The 16,102-nt window shown below is 55.6% G+C and overlaps 1 protein-coding gene across 5 annotated transcripts in view; it reads left to right on the top strand.

Annotated features, from left to right (window-relative positions):
• Positions 1-7,824, top strand: part of CAMK2A (calcium/calmodulin dependent protein kinase II alpha) — a 29,308-nt gene extending 21,484 nt beyond the window's left edge. For 2 of the 5 annotated variants that reach the window (XM_086621326.1, XM_086621328.1), the window contains exons 14-18: positions 3,717-3,749; positions 4,838-4,886; positions 6,217-6,292; positions 7,125-7,219; positions 7,592-7,824. In XM_086621326.1, coding sequence (XP_086477452.1) covers positions 3,717-3,749; positions 4,838-4,886; positions 6,217-6,292; positions 7,125-7,219; positions 7,592-7,824 — 486 coding nt within the window. The remainder of the gene's footprint in view (positions 1-3,716; positions 3,750-4,837; positions 4,887-6,216; positions 6,293-7,124; positions 7,220-7,591) is intronic. The other 3 variants (XM_086621329.1, XM_086621330.1, XM_086621331.1) reach the window with 2 other exon arrangements.
• Positions 7,825-16,102: the final 8,278 nt, after the last annotated feature.

The raw sequence follows: 16,102 nt of genomic DNA, 5'->3' as shown, positions 1-16,102 counted from the left end.
AGGGTCTTTCTTTCCTTACCTCTCCTTACTCTCCCTTCAGGAATACAAGCCATCGCTCAGCAAGGGAGAGCTGGCATGATCACGTCCCCCATCACAGGGCAGGGGTACAAGGTGTCAGGCAGAGCTTTGGGAGCCCGACTGCAGCACGGCTGCTCTCCTTCCTCCAGCCCTTTCATAGGGACCCAGCTGCTGGGCTGTGAGGGGCGCAGGGTTTCGGAAGAGCAGAGCCCTCAGCTGGCTTCTTCTCTCCTCGGTCCAAATGGTCAGTGCAGCCAGAGGTCTAGGGGTGGCTTGTATTTCTCCCACTCCTTCCAGACCCAGCAGCTGAGATAGGACAAGCCTGCAAGGCTTGAGACCGTGCACAACCCTCCAAACCTGGGCTCAGCTCCACAACAGACCCTTCTGGCCATGCAGCGTTATTCTGCAACATGAAGCTGATGGCCTGCATTGCTATGAGAGGACATTGCTTTGGGCCATAGTGTCAGGATATCACGTGGCTTCCAGGACAGGATTGCTAGGTTTGGACAACAGTGCTGGCGCAGAGGGAACAGGTCCCATGGGAGTCACAACAACCCATTTGCCAGCCACTGCTGGCCTGTCCTCTGCTGCTCTGAGGTCCCGGCTGCTTCTAGGAGTCACCTGAGAAGTGACACCACAGGTAGAGCTGACTTGGTATGACTTGCCGGAGCACAGGTGAGAGCAACCAGGAGATGTGTTTTTAAGCTGTAAAAGGAGAGACTGGAGGATAGAGAGGCTTCATCAGGCATAGACTTGAATCTAATTTTCCAGAAGAAAGTAACAGCCTTGAATTTCATCTCTAGCGTCACAGGGATGGTGTGGTGGTAGCAGACTATTTGCCAGCCCAACTTGCTGATGATGCTGCCTCTTGGTCTTCAAAGTAGCTTTGAGGACACGATCCTGGGAAGAGGGGCACTTGCTGTCATAGCAAAATAGCTAGTTTGGATGAACAGCCTTCTGGTCCATCACTGAAATTCATCAAGGGAGGGCCTGGTTGCAGAGCAGGGTCAGAGTGGCTGGTTTGTATCCCCAGTCCTCAGCCCCTTGCTGGTGAGCGGGGAGCAGTGAGGGAGGCTTCATCCTGAGCACAGCCTCAGTACCAGCCAACACTCAGCTCAAGAGGGTGTACAAGCTCTGGAAAATGAGTTTTCTTTTCTCTCATCCCCTTTCTAATGAGTGGAGGGGAGACAGCCTGGCTAGATGGCCAGAAAGGTAGAGGAGGAGAAGCCAAAGTAGAGGAAGGCTCGTTCCCAACAGGTTGCTTGTGCTGGCCACCTTCAGCATCACCGTTCCCACCTCTCATTCCTGTGCTCAGTCCAGGAGGACTCACAGTGTAACACAGGGAGGTTGGGTGCTTCGGGCAAAGCTTTAATGGCTACTGTGGGCAGCTGGCAGGTGCCAGGGCATTGCTGGGTGGCATTCATCTCTTTCCATCTTGCTGGAGAAGCAAGGCAGGAACCTGGAAACCTGCCTTGGGTGGGTGGGGAGGTGGGAAGGGAACAATCCTGCCTGCTGAGAGCAGGGCTGTAAGTCAAGTCATGGGCTGTGGTTCATTGTTGGAAGAGTTGGGTGCCCATTTGGAGAAACCTGCTGGACTGACTGTCCCCATGAGAGCAGGCAGGTCTCAGGCAGCTACCCCTGCTGTTCCTGCCCAAAGCTATGCAGGCAGCTGGTGCTGCCCTCCGGCCTGCCCGACATTCCTCTGGCACCAGGATGGTGCTAGCCCAGGCTCAGAGGGTTTGAAACACCCTCGCAAGGAGGTTCCTTCCCTACTGAAAGCATTCACAGGACCAAAAATCCCCCTTGACCCCTGCTCTGGGATCTCTGGGAGGTCTTCTGGTCCCATCAGCTATGATACCTTCACTGCCCTGTGTAGTGTCACATCTTGTCACATTGTAAACTAATTAAATCACTGCCCCATGTCGCATCCTGTCCCGTCCTAAATTAATGAGCTCACTGCCCCGTGTTGCATCCTGTTACTGTATGTCCAGACTCGACGCGGTCACTGCTTTGTGTTACATTCTGTTGCGTCTGAAATTTCTGCAGTTTACTGCCCCGTCTCATGTCCTTGGGCAGCAGAAGCTGTCAGCCCTTCCTGCAGACAGCCTGACTCCAGCGGCTCCCTTTCCCATGAGGTTCCCTCCGAAATACCACAGCTCGCTCTGCCCTTTAGGACATCTGTTGTTTCAGCGAAGGAGGGGCGTGGATTAACGTAGGACCTAGCGAGGGACGGGGGAGCTGCACTGGCAGAGGAGGAACTCAGTGACAGTGCTGGTGGGGGACAGTTAGGACGTGAAAGGAGCAATGAGGGGAAATGGATATCAGCAGTTTTTACAGCACAGCCCACCCTAAAAGGTCACTCCATGGATTTTTCCAAGATTTGCACTGGGTGTGCTGCTTTTCCCTCTGCAGGGCAGGCAGAGCCGGTGCCTCGTTAAATACGCTGGTGAAAGATGTGCTATTTGGCCCTGCAGCTTCTGATTCCTGCATGCTGGTGTTTCCCATCACCTGCTGTGATTCATCCCCTGGGAGCTAGAGGTGGAGAAAGGGCAGGAGGCCGGCATGCACATCCCTCTGTCTCCTGGCTAGATTAAAGACGGAGATGGGGAGCAGGGAGCAGCAAGGAAAGAGAGTGCAGAAGTAGTTTGGAATTGCAAGCAGAAATGTGGCTATGGGGTCATCCAATCCCAAAGCCTTAAAGCCTAGTGGTAGTGGTCAAGGATGGAGATAAACCAAAGAGGATGGAGCCAGGCTTTTTTCAGTGGTGCCCAGTGACAGGACCAGAGGCGATGGGCACAAACTGAAACACGGGAGGTTCCCTCTGAATATCAGGAAGAACTTTTTTACTGTGAACAAGCACTAGCACAGGTTGCCCGGGGAGGCTGTGGAGTCTCCGTCTTTGGAGATACTCAGAAGCCATCTGGACATGGTCCTGGGCAACTGGCTCTAGGTGGCCCTGCTTGAGCAAGGAGTTGGACCAGATGACATCCAGAGGTCCCTTCCAACCTCAACCATTCTGTAATTCTATAAATATGTGTGAGGTCTGAGGTCTTCTCTTTGGAGGAGGCTTGTCCAGATTTAAACCACTGGAGCTGTGCTCAGGACAGCTTCCCACACAGTGTGTCTGCCTTGCAGGATCGAGTAGCAGTAGCCGTGCTGGCTTTAAACCAGCCAGCTTAGTACTGGTCTAGGTCCAAAGCTAACTGAGCATCTCCACACTAGTCAGCAGCACGGGCAGATGCTCTCAGAACAGCTCTAGAGCCTGTAAACATCAGTATGGGATTCACACCAGGCACAGGGCTCTACAGCTGGTGACGATGCCTTAGCTTTTCAGCGTTCCACTCCTGATCCTGTGAGCTTGCTGGCCTGGTCACAAAGCCACCAGAGTGGTCATTGACTCCTAGGGGACTCCCTGTTGGGCTAGCCAGGTCCTTGGGATGAGCAACACCAGAGATTGTGGTAGGTCAGGAGAGAAAGCTGCCAGCAGGAATGCGGGGAGGGACCTGGCATGGCACCACTAGCACCACAGCCAGCGGCATGTCCCTCCAGGAGCACTAGGTTGCCCCCATGCGCCTTTCGTTTGCCCCTCCATGAGGACCACGAAGGGTGGCTCAGGAGCTGCTGCCTCTCATGTGCTGCTCTCTGCCTTTCTCACTCTGTGTCTCTTCCTGTTCCATCTCTTCTCCTTGTTTTTCCAGAAAAGAAAGTCCAGTTCCAGCGTTCAGTTAATGGTGAGTGTCCTTCGTCTTCCTCAATGCCGATATTGTTGGGCCTCTCCACGTGTTCCAGCTTCCCCCTTTTTTGGAAGTTACCTCGGGGTAGGGAAGAAGGGACATCGGGGTTGGAGGGAACATCCTCAAAGCCGTATCACCCACAAACCCCATTAACAGGGTTAGTGCAGGCACTTGCTGGCCACCGGCTGGTGGGAAGCCAGCCCTGGTTCTTGCTGATGGGTTCTCATGCCGTTTCTCCCAGTTCTCCTGACTCAGGTCTGCAGGCTGCATCGGTCCAAGGAGCCTTGGAGAAACACCTTCCATGCCTCTGCGGGGACTGTATGGTCATGGGACACCTTGCCAACCTACATCGGGGTATTATGGGTAATACATAAGCAAGGCTCTGCTGGGAAGAGCTAGCAGAGCCATTGCTCTAGCTCCGCTAGCAGAGTCGCCTTGATGGGGCTCCTGGAGAGAGACAGGGGGTCAGTACCCCCCTCCCCTCCAAATCTGTGTAGTGCTCAGCTGTTTCTTGAGAGAGCTGTGTCTCAGCCTTCGGTGGTCCATGTGGGTCTTGGAAGCACTCTGTTTTATCGTACATTTCTCTCCCTACCCTGCGGTCAGTGTGGTCTCTCTCACTCCTGCACAGTCCCCTCTTTCTCATCCCAGCTCCTCCTCGCTGTTTAATTTGTGCATCTCTCTCTTTATCGTACAGTCAACATGGTGTCTTCCACCCCTGCACAGCCCCTCTCCCTGCCCCTCCTGCAACGCTTCTAGGAACCCACCGAACCCCTGTGGACCTGCCCCCATCTCTGTCCCCGCAGGCGTCGGTAGGAAAGGCAGCGCCGTTCCTACGAGACCCTCCACAGCCCAGCTCTTGTGCCCTTGGCTACAAGGAGTGGAGGTCAGGGAGGGCTCTGCCAGCGCTGCCCTAGAGCTGTGGTTGAGGACGGGTTGGACCTGCTGGCGTTTTCCTTGGTTTCTGTCCGTTGGCACAGTCGAGCGCTGTGGGCTCGGACTCGGGGGGCTGTCAAACACACGAGCTCTGTCTGGCGCGGGGAGAAGACCCTTCTCACCGTCCCGTCTCCTTTCTGTTCTTTGCTCAGGAATCGTCAGAGAGCACCAACACCACCATTGAGGATGAAGACACCAAAGGTACCGATGGGGGTCACCCGGGGAGGTGGACAGGCTGTTTCAGAGAGGTGCCCTGGGGTCGTTAGTCCAGCCACCCCTAATGAGATATTGGCTACAACATAGCCCACCTCTGGCAAGCTGCCTCGAGGCCATTCAGAAGTAGCTTTCACTCCTTAGGGGTGAAATGCCAACAGGGACACAGCCAGCACTGGTGATGTCACTGCTGGGTTGCCACCACAAGCATTCGGGACACTGCTGGTGAGGAGGAGGAGCTCCCCAAACCAGGGATGTTCCTTGAAAGCAAGCATGGAAACGTCAGAAATCTGCAGGGATAGCAGCCTGGCCACCTGCTCCTCCAAAATAAACGGCCCTTTGGGAAGAGCCTCTGGGGGAAATCCCTGCCTCCTGCCTGCCAGAGCCAGCTTTCTAAGAATAACCCAGGGAATAATTTATTGGTGCTAATTTGTAAAGTCTCTCAACGAAACGATCTCAGCAGAAAGTGAGATGGACTTTGGCCTGATGTAAGAGTTAACAGGATGTTTGTCCTCCTGGGGAACGGAGGCAGGTGGAGCTCGGGAAAGTCGTGGGGGTCCCTGTCCTCCTTTCTTAGTGACCCTGAGGAACATGCTCCCTCTCCTTTCATTAGCCGCCGTACAAACAAATAATGAAGTCAGGCATGACGCTGATTTGCATTTGAAGCAGAACCTCATTCATAAGGCCAGGGTCACCTCTGACAGCTGCTCCCGCAGCCCTGGGAACCAAACCCGCTCTCGCACCCTGGCCTCTTCCCAGCTGAGCTGGCAGCGCCCAGGGTCCCTGGCAGCAGCCGCACGGTGGGCGGGTCCCTCCCAGGGTCTCGCAGGGTCCCTCCTTGTGTCTCGTGGGGCGGATGGCCCCGTCACCCACCTGTCCTGCCCCCCAGCTGAGACCCTCTCCTCCCATCTCAGAGGGAGCCGAGAGCATTCTTGGTCCAGCCTGCCCCGGCTGGCCTCTGCTCTGAGTTAGCAGGGTAGAAAGCCTCGGCTTGGCAAGGCTTCGCAGCCAGGACCAGCCTGTGCCACCTGTTTGGGCCAAGGGCAGCTCGCCACTCAGCGATGAACTCTTTTGCTCTTTAGGAAAATACAGGATTTTTCAGTTTTGCCCTGACTTTGGAGATCTTTCCTCTCCAGGGATGAAGAGCCCTTCCCCACGTCTCTCTCCCATGTCCCTCTCCTGCTTTTTTCCCTGGACAGTTTCCAATGGCCCTTGACGTCCTGCGGTCTAACAACAAAAAATATCTTACCGATACTTCAACACCAGCACTTTTGTTTTGTTTTCTCCTTTTATTTTCCTTTTCTCTTTAAACCAACAGTACGGAAGCAAGAAATCATTAAAGTCACAGAGCAGCTGATTGAAGCAATAAGCAACGGCGACTTTGAGTCCTACACGTGAGTGTGCCCAGCGTGGGTTTGGGCAGGGATGGGGACTCAGCCTCCCACAGCAGGTGCTCTCACTGGGACAACACAGCCCAGGAGGTTATACGACTGCCAGGGCAGGGTGACCAGGTAGACATGGTGATGGGACATGGAGACTATCCAAGAGAAGCAGGTGACATCATTTTCCAAACTTGGTGCTTCTCTCACACTAAACTGACGACATCTCTCTGGTCTCATTGTCATGGATGAGCCCGTTTTCTGGTTTGCAGAGAGATGAATAACTGCAAACATGATTTATGATAGAAGAGGGAACATTGCATCCATGGTGTCCATTATATCCAGATTGCCACAGACTGCTTGGAAGCATAACTGCTTTCTACTTCCTGAGCTGGTTCTCCTCAGAGTACGTTTCTTCTGTGTCCAAGGCCTATTTAATTAGTGACTTCTGAGCGAGTGCAGGTCTTCATCCCTGCCTTGGAGAATCACAGCAGGGATATTTTGATACAGAGCAGAGAATATGAGTTTTTCCCTGCTGTTTTTCTTTCTTACAAAGAAGACAGCAGTGTTTTGGGAGGTTTAATTGGAGATGGTGACTGATGGAGAATCCACCCTGCCTGGTTGGGGTCCTGACTGCAGTCGGTGGGCTGGAGGTGAGATGGGTGGGCTTCATGCAGAGTGCAGGGACAAGATTAGACTTCTGCTTGAATTGCTTACTGGTGCAGAGGCTCCTTGATCTCAGGCTGAGGGGGTCATCCTGAGCATGAGCTGCTTGGGTTTTGCAGACTCTGATGCCAGAAGCAGTGAGATCACCTCTCCCATTTCTTTCTCCTTCCCACCTCCCCAGGAAGATGTGCGACCCTGGCATGACTGCCTTTGAGCCTGAGGCTCTGGGCAATCTCGTGGAAGGACTGGATTTCCACCGATTCTACTTCGAAAACCGTAAGCAGCCCCCCTTGCCTCCCGAGGGACCCTTCCCACATCCCATGGGCTCAGCTGTGCCTTGACCTCCAGCAGCTTGCTGGAGAGAGGAGGGTAAGGGTGGTTTTGGGAGCATCTCTGGCTGACATGGAAGATCCCAGCAGGAGTTGAATCTAGCATGTTAGGTCAACTGGGGCTGGGCTGTATGCAGAGGAATTGTCTGGTTGGATGCTTTCTGGGTGGACCCATCCTGAACCCACACATGCAGCATTTACACAGCCCCTCCAAGCAGAGAACCTAACCCAAGCATCTCCCTTTCCTGCATCGCTGCTGCCCTGGGCAAGAGCCACCCAAACAAGTGCCTAAAGCCACTTGTACTCGTCCCCTCTCCAGTGTGGTCCCGGAACAGCAAGCCTGTGCACACAACGATCCTGAACCCCCACATCCACCTGATGGGAGATGAGTCTGCCTGCATCGCCTACATCCGCATCACGCAGTACGTGGATGCGGGAGGGATTCCCCGCACCGCCCAGTCCGAGGAGACTCGCATCTGGCACCGCCGGGATGGCAAATGGCAAATCGTCCACTTCCACAGATCTGGCGCACCTTCCGTCCTACCGCAGTAAGCCCTGTGAGATTCCAGGGACAGGGCAAGGGGGGCATGGAGGGAACGGTATGGGCTCACAGAGTGGGTGGGATCCCGTCCCGAGGATCTGCGGTGGGGAGGAGGTGGCTGATTGCCATGAGATGGCGATGGGGAGAGGGATGCTTTGCCAAAGGGATGGCTGGAGCAAACTCCCTCTTGGCCTGGTTTGTGTTTTGCAGCTGAAGCGCGGTCCTGCCCATGCGGGGTTTGTCACTGACTGACTACCAAGGGGAGACCTCCTCCGACATCTTCACCTACGGGACTTTGGCTCTTGGCTCTGCTGCTTGGTTCCCGCTGGAATAACCCCTCGCTTCTCACCGCACACACGCAACGGCCCGACCGGCGCCACGCAAGCATCCCATCGAACCCCCCACCCTGCCGGGGCCGTGGTGCTGGGCCCCCTTCCTCTGCATGAACCAAGAAAAGAGAAACCATGAACCTAAACCCGAGCATCTGGCTGGTGAGACGACATGTGCCGGGGTAAAGGTCTACCCCCTCGGCTACATGGTCGTGGGACATCCCACTGCCCGGCATGTCTCCTAAATTGGGCTCGGACTCATCATCCGCCTCCATCCCCATGTCTGCTGGGAGCCCCCCAAGGAAGGGCAGGATGGGGGGACAGTTTTGAGCCGCTCTGTGCCACAACCTCCCTGCGCACTGGTGGATTTTGCTTTGCTGCTATCGAGGTCCCCATCTGCTGCTGTGGCTCCCGCCTGCTCCCGACCTGAGCTCCCACTTCCCGGCAGCCTCGGCTGGGGAACCATGGTTTAAACCCTTTGCAAAGTCCATATTCCACGCACCTCCGGGCAAGGAGGGCAGTGTTTGGATGGGTGAGTAAATGCTGTTTATTTTCCCTTCCCAGGAGCGTAGGCTGGCTCCTTCCCAGGAGAGTGAGTAGGTTTGTGCCCGGGTGGTTGCCGTGCCAAGAGGGATGCTCTCCCTCCTTCCTCCCTTCTCCCCTTGGAGCAGGGACCAGCGAGGCTGGGAGAAGAGAGGAGGAGAAAGACGTCCGCTTCCTGGCACCGCTTCGGCACAGCCGGGAGCCAGGGCTCTCCCAGCCATGCCGTGGTGGTGGAATCGCTCCTCTCGACCCGCCACCCAGCCTGGGTCCTTTACCCCAGCCCCAGCCCTGCCAAGCACCCACCCCAGCCTCTCGCATGCAGCACCCGGCGCTCCCCATGCGCCCAGCTCCCGGGCCGGGACGGGGGCGGCCGAGCTGGCGACCTATTTGGGGCGCGAACCTCCATTGCCCATGCGACTCCTTCCAGCGATGACGAGGAATGCAAGCTTTATAAAGTAACAAAACTCTGCAGAATCTGATCATGCTTCGAAGAAAACAAACAAGCCTTTAGCTGTCTTCTACTTTGAGCGCATGCCTTTTTATAGGGAGAAAAAACCAACCTACCGTGTATTTCGTAACTTGATTTTGAGTATTTGCTGAAATGGATCTTTATGTAATAACTAGAAACGTTCAACTGTTTAGGGCAGGGAGGGTGGGGGGATTTCAGGGGTTGCTGTTTTTCCGTGGTGTTTACATTTGGAGAGGGGTTGCGCCACCGCCACGCTCCTACCAGGGGTCCCATGGCTGCCAGCCCACACCCCGCACTGCGGCGGCTCATCCCATCCCATCCCATCCCATCCCATCCCATCCCATCCCGCAGCACTGGACAGGTGAAGGCACCTGCCTCCCCGGGGCACCCATCTCTGGGGGCACCCGTCTCCAGGAGCACCCCACTCCCTGGGGCACCTTCCCGCACCCTACGGATCTTCCTGCAGGGCAAACCCAGGCGGTGGCTCTTGAGGAGCCACCAGGACGTGGCTTTCAGGACAGAAGACATGGCCGGGAAGGGGAATTTTGGTCTCACCTGTTTGCCGTCAGGTAGAGGTCGGAGGGTGGGTATTTTTCTGGCAATTCTTCCGTTTCTTATTCTCTTTTTTCCGACTGGAACCTCTTTGCTTGTTGACGTGAGACTCCTGCAGCGCTGCTGCCCCGGGGGACTTTCTAGCTGCACTCTCTTCATCTGCATGGCGTTTAACTTTCTAGATGGTGTGTGTGTTGAAAAACAAAGAAATGAACAAAAAACCCGCTTGTTTTGGACATAAAAAAAAAAAAGGAAAAAAAAAGAAAAAAAAAAGGAAAATGTTTTCTCCATGTAAATTCTGAGCGTGTATTTTGCCTTTTCTGTGGTTTTGAACGCTTTGCTCTCTGTCGAGGTGGGGATGGCTGCCGCGCAGAATGCACGGCCGCGTCCTTGCAGACTGCAAAAATATTTTCCCACTGGACAGAGGGGTAGAAATCCAAACTGTTGGGGCGTGAACAGGCCCTGAGAGGTGTTTCTGTGCGTCCCGCTGTGCCGGCGGTGCGATGGTTGCTGACAATGTGTGTGTAAGAGACACCTTTTAGGGGCGAATTGCACAGGTTCGCCATGAGTGCAGATGTGTGTCCCCATGCCCATGGTGGACCTGTGCTGTTTGGTCGTGGAGCTGCGTTGGCTTGCAAGAGATGGTCCAAAAGCAGGGAAATCTATGCAGGTAGAGGATTAGCTTTTAAAGTAGAGTTTGGGTGTTTTTACAGATCTGCTTTTCTTCCTGTAGTCACATAGTGCTGAAGGTTTTTTTTTTTCATTTTTAAAGGAAGGACTCGGCTCTTTCACAGTTCTCTCTCTCCCTCTCCAGAGCTGGCTCTGGAGCCAGTCATGGTGAGTGTCTCGTCCTCCTCCTGATGCCCAGGCTCTCTGGGTGTCAGGAGGATTTTTGGAATCAGTATGAGCTGGATGAGGAAGGAGGAGGTTACGGCAGGGCTCTGCGTGGGGGCTGAAGGGCAGATGCGATTTCAGCCTGGTTTTGGAGCTGCCCGTAGCTGTGGACCTCGGGTGGGCTGTGAGGGTGAAGCTGCTCCAGCAGCTGCTACTGGAGAAAGGATGGGGACAGGGGGTGCGGTGGGGTTTGCTGGGGATGACGGATGAGATTCTGGGGTAGATAAAACCTCCTTCCACTGAGAGCCCACTTTGGGCAGTCACTGCTAGGGAGGAACATCTTGGTTTCCAAGAAGGCTTTGAGGTATCTTCTGGCGAGTGATTTCTCCTCCTCGAGGCTCCCCTGTGGTCATTTCCCCAGGGACAGGTTCCTCTGGAGGCAGCTGGATGTCCTTGCAACACCTAAAATGGTCTTGATCCTTTCCAAGGGAAGCAGAGTCTGGGGTTTCAACTCCTTTCTAGTCTTCCAGTCAAGCTGAAGCCTGACCAAGGAAGACCCAACTTCCCAACCTGCCCACGCTGGCAGCATTAAGCACCTGCACTTTAGGGGTCTGTTCTGCCTGGTTTCTCTTCCCCACCTCACCCTGCTTCTCCAGAGCAGGTTCCTGTATTCCCAGAGCATCTCTGAGCAAGCACTGATACACCACCGCTCTTTCTTTTAGAAGCCATGGTGAACAGCATCTGTCTCTGTCTTCCTTTTTCCTGATTTCTCCTAAACTTGCAGGAAAACTTAGTAACTTAAAAAAATAATCATCAACTGCCACTGTCCTTTGGCTTGCAGAGCCAGGGAGGCTGCCATTACATCTGTACTTTTAAGTTATTGACACCATCCCTGGCACATGCTAACTGGCATCACTCCAACAATCCCACTATGGTTCTGGGAATGACAAGGCCCAGGACATGTTCCCAATAAGCAAGATGGACAAGGCCACCTTGTTGGGATGGAGTTTACCACCATGGACCTCCTGCCCCCATCAGCCTCAAGGCTGGAGATCAGGCTGGGGCACATTTCATTTCCTAGTACAGATAGAGCCCAACTCACCTGGTCGCCTGGCTGTCAGGGTCAAACCAAACTCAGAAGTCCTCCAAACTGATCATCTCTTCCACCTGCCGCAGACCACAGGGGATATCCGAGTGGAAGCACTTGCTGTGGTGGTCTCAGGCTCCCAGCCCTGCGAGTGAGCTTGGGAGTCGCACAGGGTCCAGCAGCAACATCATAATTTCTCAGGTCTTGCTGGTGCGTCTGCTCTGGAAGAAGAAGAGCCCACTTCTGGGCCTCTGCTCTTTGCTGGAGAAGTGGGCACTCCGCTCCTTACCCCGGCCAGGCACAGCGGGGATAGCTGTCTTTTCCCTGCACTCTGAGTAAATGCCCCATCTGCCAGGCAGCAAACCCCTGTCTGACCCTGAACCTGCCTCCCTTCCCTTTGCCCATCACAAGTCCATGCCTCCATGGAGCCCCAGAGGTTGTAGCAGGCAGCACCAGCCATCTGCCCCCACTTTGAGCTCATGATCCGCTATGCAGCCCACAGTGAGATCACTGGCGAGGACCATCAGCAGAAGATCCCATAACCATCTCCTCTGATCATCCCAGGAGCTGGGCTAACCCTTCTTCCCCACTGCAAGACGCATCTCCTGGTGTACACCACCCTCTTGATGCAAACACCATCCTCCTGATAGCAGGGTGGAGACCTCACCATTACCCATTTCCAAAGGTGCAGATCCCAGCCCATCTGTACCAGACAGGGAAACCCAGACATGAACAGGCTGTGGGAACATCAGAGGAGGGGCTGGTGGCCCCTCTGCCGTCCGTCCCCCAAGGCCACCCACCAACTCCCTGTCCCTCAGCTGAATGTCCTTCCCACCTGCAGGTCAATGGGGAGTGGGAGAGGGGGCAGCGGAGGGGGCTGTATGGAGCAGCTCCTTCCTTCTTTGGGTTGTTGTCCCTTTTTTCTAACTGTTGCACAATTTTAGGGCTTTTGTAACATTTTTTGGATAAGCAGGGAAAAATACATTAACAGTGGTTTAAGAAAAAAAAAGAAAAGAGAACTCTCTCATATATTATATATATTAAAAAGTATATATATACATACAGGAAACCTCTATGGAAATATTTATTTAAGATGATTGCAAAAAAGTGTATTATAATTAAGAGTATGCTGAGCTTTGTCACGTCACGAAAAAGGAGGCCCCAGGGAGGGGGAGCTGCCTGTCCCCTCGTGTCTGTCAGTCCGTACGGTTGCAGCTGAAGCCTTTTATCTTTTTGTAAGTGCACTCAAACCGTCAAGCAGTGTGGCCGTGTTGGATTCAGCGGGAGCTTGATGGGGGTTGAGGGGGGGGATTGGTTTTTTTTTCATTTCCTTTGTTTTGTTTTCGTTTTTTGGAACCTGTGGCTGTGAACAGAGGATCACTGCTCAAATCGGATGCTCTGTTTTTGGGGAGGGCAGCGGTGGGTGGAGGGGACTGGGTGTGGGGTGGGTGCGGGAGGGAGGGCGAGTGTCAGTTTTAATTCTTGGTGTTCAAGTGCAATAAATAGCTACCAACTTCTGAGCATGGAAACGGATGATTCTCTGTCACTGCAGTGACTCAGACCCCTCTGCCACCGCCTTGTCCCTCTTGTCATCCCACTTCTATCCTCGAAAGCATCAAGGCTGGGATCAAGCCTTGGGCAGCGGCTGCAGGCAGCCAGCGCTTTCCTCCTGCCCCTGGGATGCCAGTACCCTGGGCAAAGCCTGTCCCTGTCCCTGTTGCTGTCCCCTGGCATCACCGGGGCTTGATGTCACCCCCAGACCTGGCCCACCCCAGCTCGGCCCTTTTCCCAGGGATGAAGCTCTAGGGGCTGCACGTGCCTGGAACGCCCCATGAGCTGCCCGGGGCTGGCTGGGAGATGGGGGCTGAGCTCTCACCCTTGCCCTGTGGGCAGCAAGAAGAGGTTTGGGGTGAGCTGGTTCTGCAGGGTGTGAGGTACAGACCCCCCGCGGCGGAGCTCAAGGTGGGTTTGGGGGGGGGTCCCAGGGGCAGCTGCCAGGCTTTGCCCGTGCAGGCAGGCTGCTACTGGGGGGGCTGCTACCGGGGGGGTTGCTACCGGCTGCGACAGTCCCTGTCCCTGCTCCGCACACCCGACTCCCAGCCGCGGTCCCGCTGCTCTCCGGGGGTGCCCCCCCGCCCCTCGCCCTGCCATATGCGGCGGCCCCAGCAGGTGTCAGCACCAGACCGCTCCTGCCACCGCTGCCACCTCCTCCCGCACCCCGGGACAGGCAGGGCGAGGGGCACAGACCCCGACAGCCGCGGGACTGCCCCTGCCTGCCGGCCGCCCCCCCAGCCCCGGCCGTGCCGAAGGGTGCTGCGAGAAGCCCGGGCTCGCCAGAGGAGCCCAAAGCGGCGGGGTGCCCGTTCCCGGGGACGCGGCGAGGACGGTGCCGGGAGCAGGACGTGGTGCCACCGGCGTGTCCCACGGCTCCCTGTGCGCAGCCACGCCTGGCCCAGAGGACACGTCCTCCGCCTGGGCCGCTGTCCCGGCACCTTTTGGCCCCGGTTTCCTCCCGGTGCTGTCCATTTGGCTCCCACCACGTCCCCGGTGTAGTCTCGGCTCCGTCCCTCCCGTCGCTCTACAGCGCAACGCTGCCCAGGGAGAGTCCAGAGGATCCTGGGATAACGGGGAGGTTTGAGGAATGTGGCAGGATCCCACATGGATTAGAAACAAGGGCAGAGACACGCAGAGACCGGAGCAGCTTGCTCAGCCCCAGGCACCTCCATCTCAGCGCCATGGGAGACTGTCAGGCTCTCCTGGTTGCTGTGCCATGTTGTGGCTTGCAGTGATAGCTTGAAATGCCCAAACCCATCACCTGCTCCATCACACCATGCAGACCTTCATGTGTGCCCCCCACCCCAGGGCCAGCCCATCCTGGGGTCCCCAGCCGGCACCTGCAGCAATGGCTGGGCAACACCGTGACCTCCCGAGGCCTCCCGCTCAGTAAATAGTGTCAAGGTTAGAGCGAGGGATTCATTGGGGCCATAAATGTTTATGGCAGGCCCTCCCCGCTCCCCAGCCGCCACGGCCTGAACTTTCCATCAGCGACACTTTTATGGCCGGCCTCTAATGATTAACCTGGGGGCCAGCGGCCGAAGGTGCTTTGCAGCACGGTCGTGCTGCCAGAACCTCACGCACCCAGAGAAGCTGGTGCTGGGGGACTTCCATCATCCCCGTGGGATACAGCCACGGTGGGATATGGCAAAGAGGATGTGGAAAGCCATCAGTGGTCCTGCAGGGAAAAGGAAAGGCAGAGCTAGCTGGGAAGGGAGATCAGCATCCCTAGGTGTGGGGAGGAGGAGGTGTGGGGGCCAGCCCTATGCTCTTGGAGAGGCGAAGGCAATAATTAAATCTCTCCTACCATAGGGAAGTCATTAAGGAAAACAGGAGCCTTGTGCCAGGATTCAGCCTGGAGGCTCATCCCATGGCACTGGACCCAGGGCTGCGTGGGCCATGGAGTTAATAGCCCAGTGCACCTGGGCCACACGCATAAACCCTAATTTTTCTCTTTATCCTGGGTTTTTGACTTTTACCTGACCAGGACAGAAATCTGCAGGATGAAGCCCAGGGGGGCTGTGGCACCCATCCCTGGAGGTCCCCCTGGATGTGCCCTTCTTCCGTACTATCTGAGCTCCTCTCCATGGGCAGGAGGCCCCCCGAGGAAGGCAGCGCTCGCATGCTGAGGAGCCCTCACCAAATAATCCACGCAGAAGCTGTGTCACACACTGCTTTTTAATGGTGAACCAACAGTACATGGAGGAAGGCGCACACGACACCGGGGTGATGGGGACTGGCAGTGTTGAGTCCAACCAGCCCCATCCAGGAGCTCCCCAGCACCCTCAGCAGTATCGGCAGGAGATGGGGTCTCTGGGACATGGGCCCTGGGCTGAGTTACCCCAAGGTCCCACCCAAGCACTGAAACCAAGCCCTTCGCCTTTCCCTGTGAAAAGTAGTGCCCGGGGCTGGGGACAGCCCTCAGGTCCCCCCTGAGGGACAGACATGGGTCCTTCCTTTGGCACTGGGTCCAGCTGAGACCTGTCCCTGTCCTCCTGCTCACATGGGAAATGGGTCTTCCAGCGTCTTCGCTTCCTTCAGCTGATCCCAGCCCTGCCAGGCACTGCAAGGAAGAGCTGCCCTCACCCACCTGGGAGATCTACAAGCTTGGAAAGGCCCAAGCTTGTTTGTTTATAAAGTAATTTTGTTTCCCCTTTTAATTATTTTTAAGTGCTCATTTCTGGGGTAAGATTTCTGCAGCAGGGCACTGATTTGCGCTGGTTTGGCTGGAGTACCTCTGTGTGAGCAGAGAGCACTGATACACACCGTCCTCAGGGCATGGAGGATGTTACAGTCCTTTCTCCCACTTTTTTGTGAGTTATTAAATACACATGAACAGAGAACAGACTGAGACAGAGGACCTCCTCTTCCTCCCCACCTCCTGCAGCCTGAGCATCCCTATGCGGGGAGGGCAGGGCTGG

This window comes from Tauraco erythrolophus, chromosome 16 (genome assembly GCF_009769465.1).
Source record: "Tauraco erythrolophus isolate bTauEry1 chromosome 16, bTauEry1.pri, whole genome shotgun sequence".
NCBI classification, from domain to species: Eukaryota; Metazoa; Chordata; class Aves; order Musophagiformes; family Musophagidae; genus Tauraco; species Tauraco erythrolophus.
The sequence above is the reverse complement of the archived record's forward strand: the minus strand, read 5'-3'. Positions and strand labels throughout refer to the sequence as shown.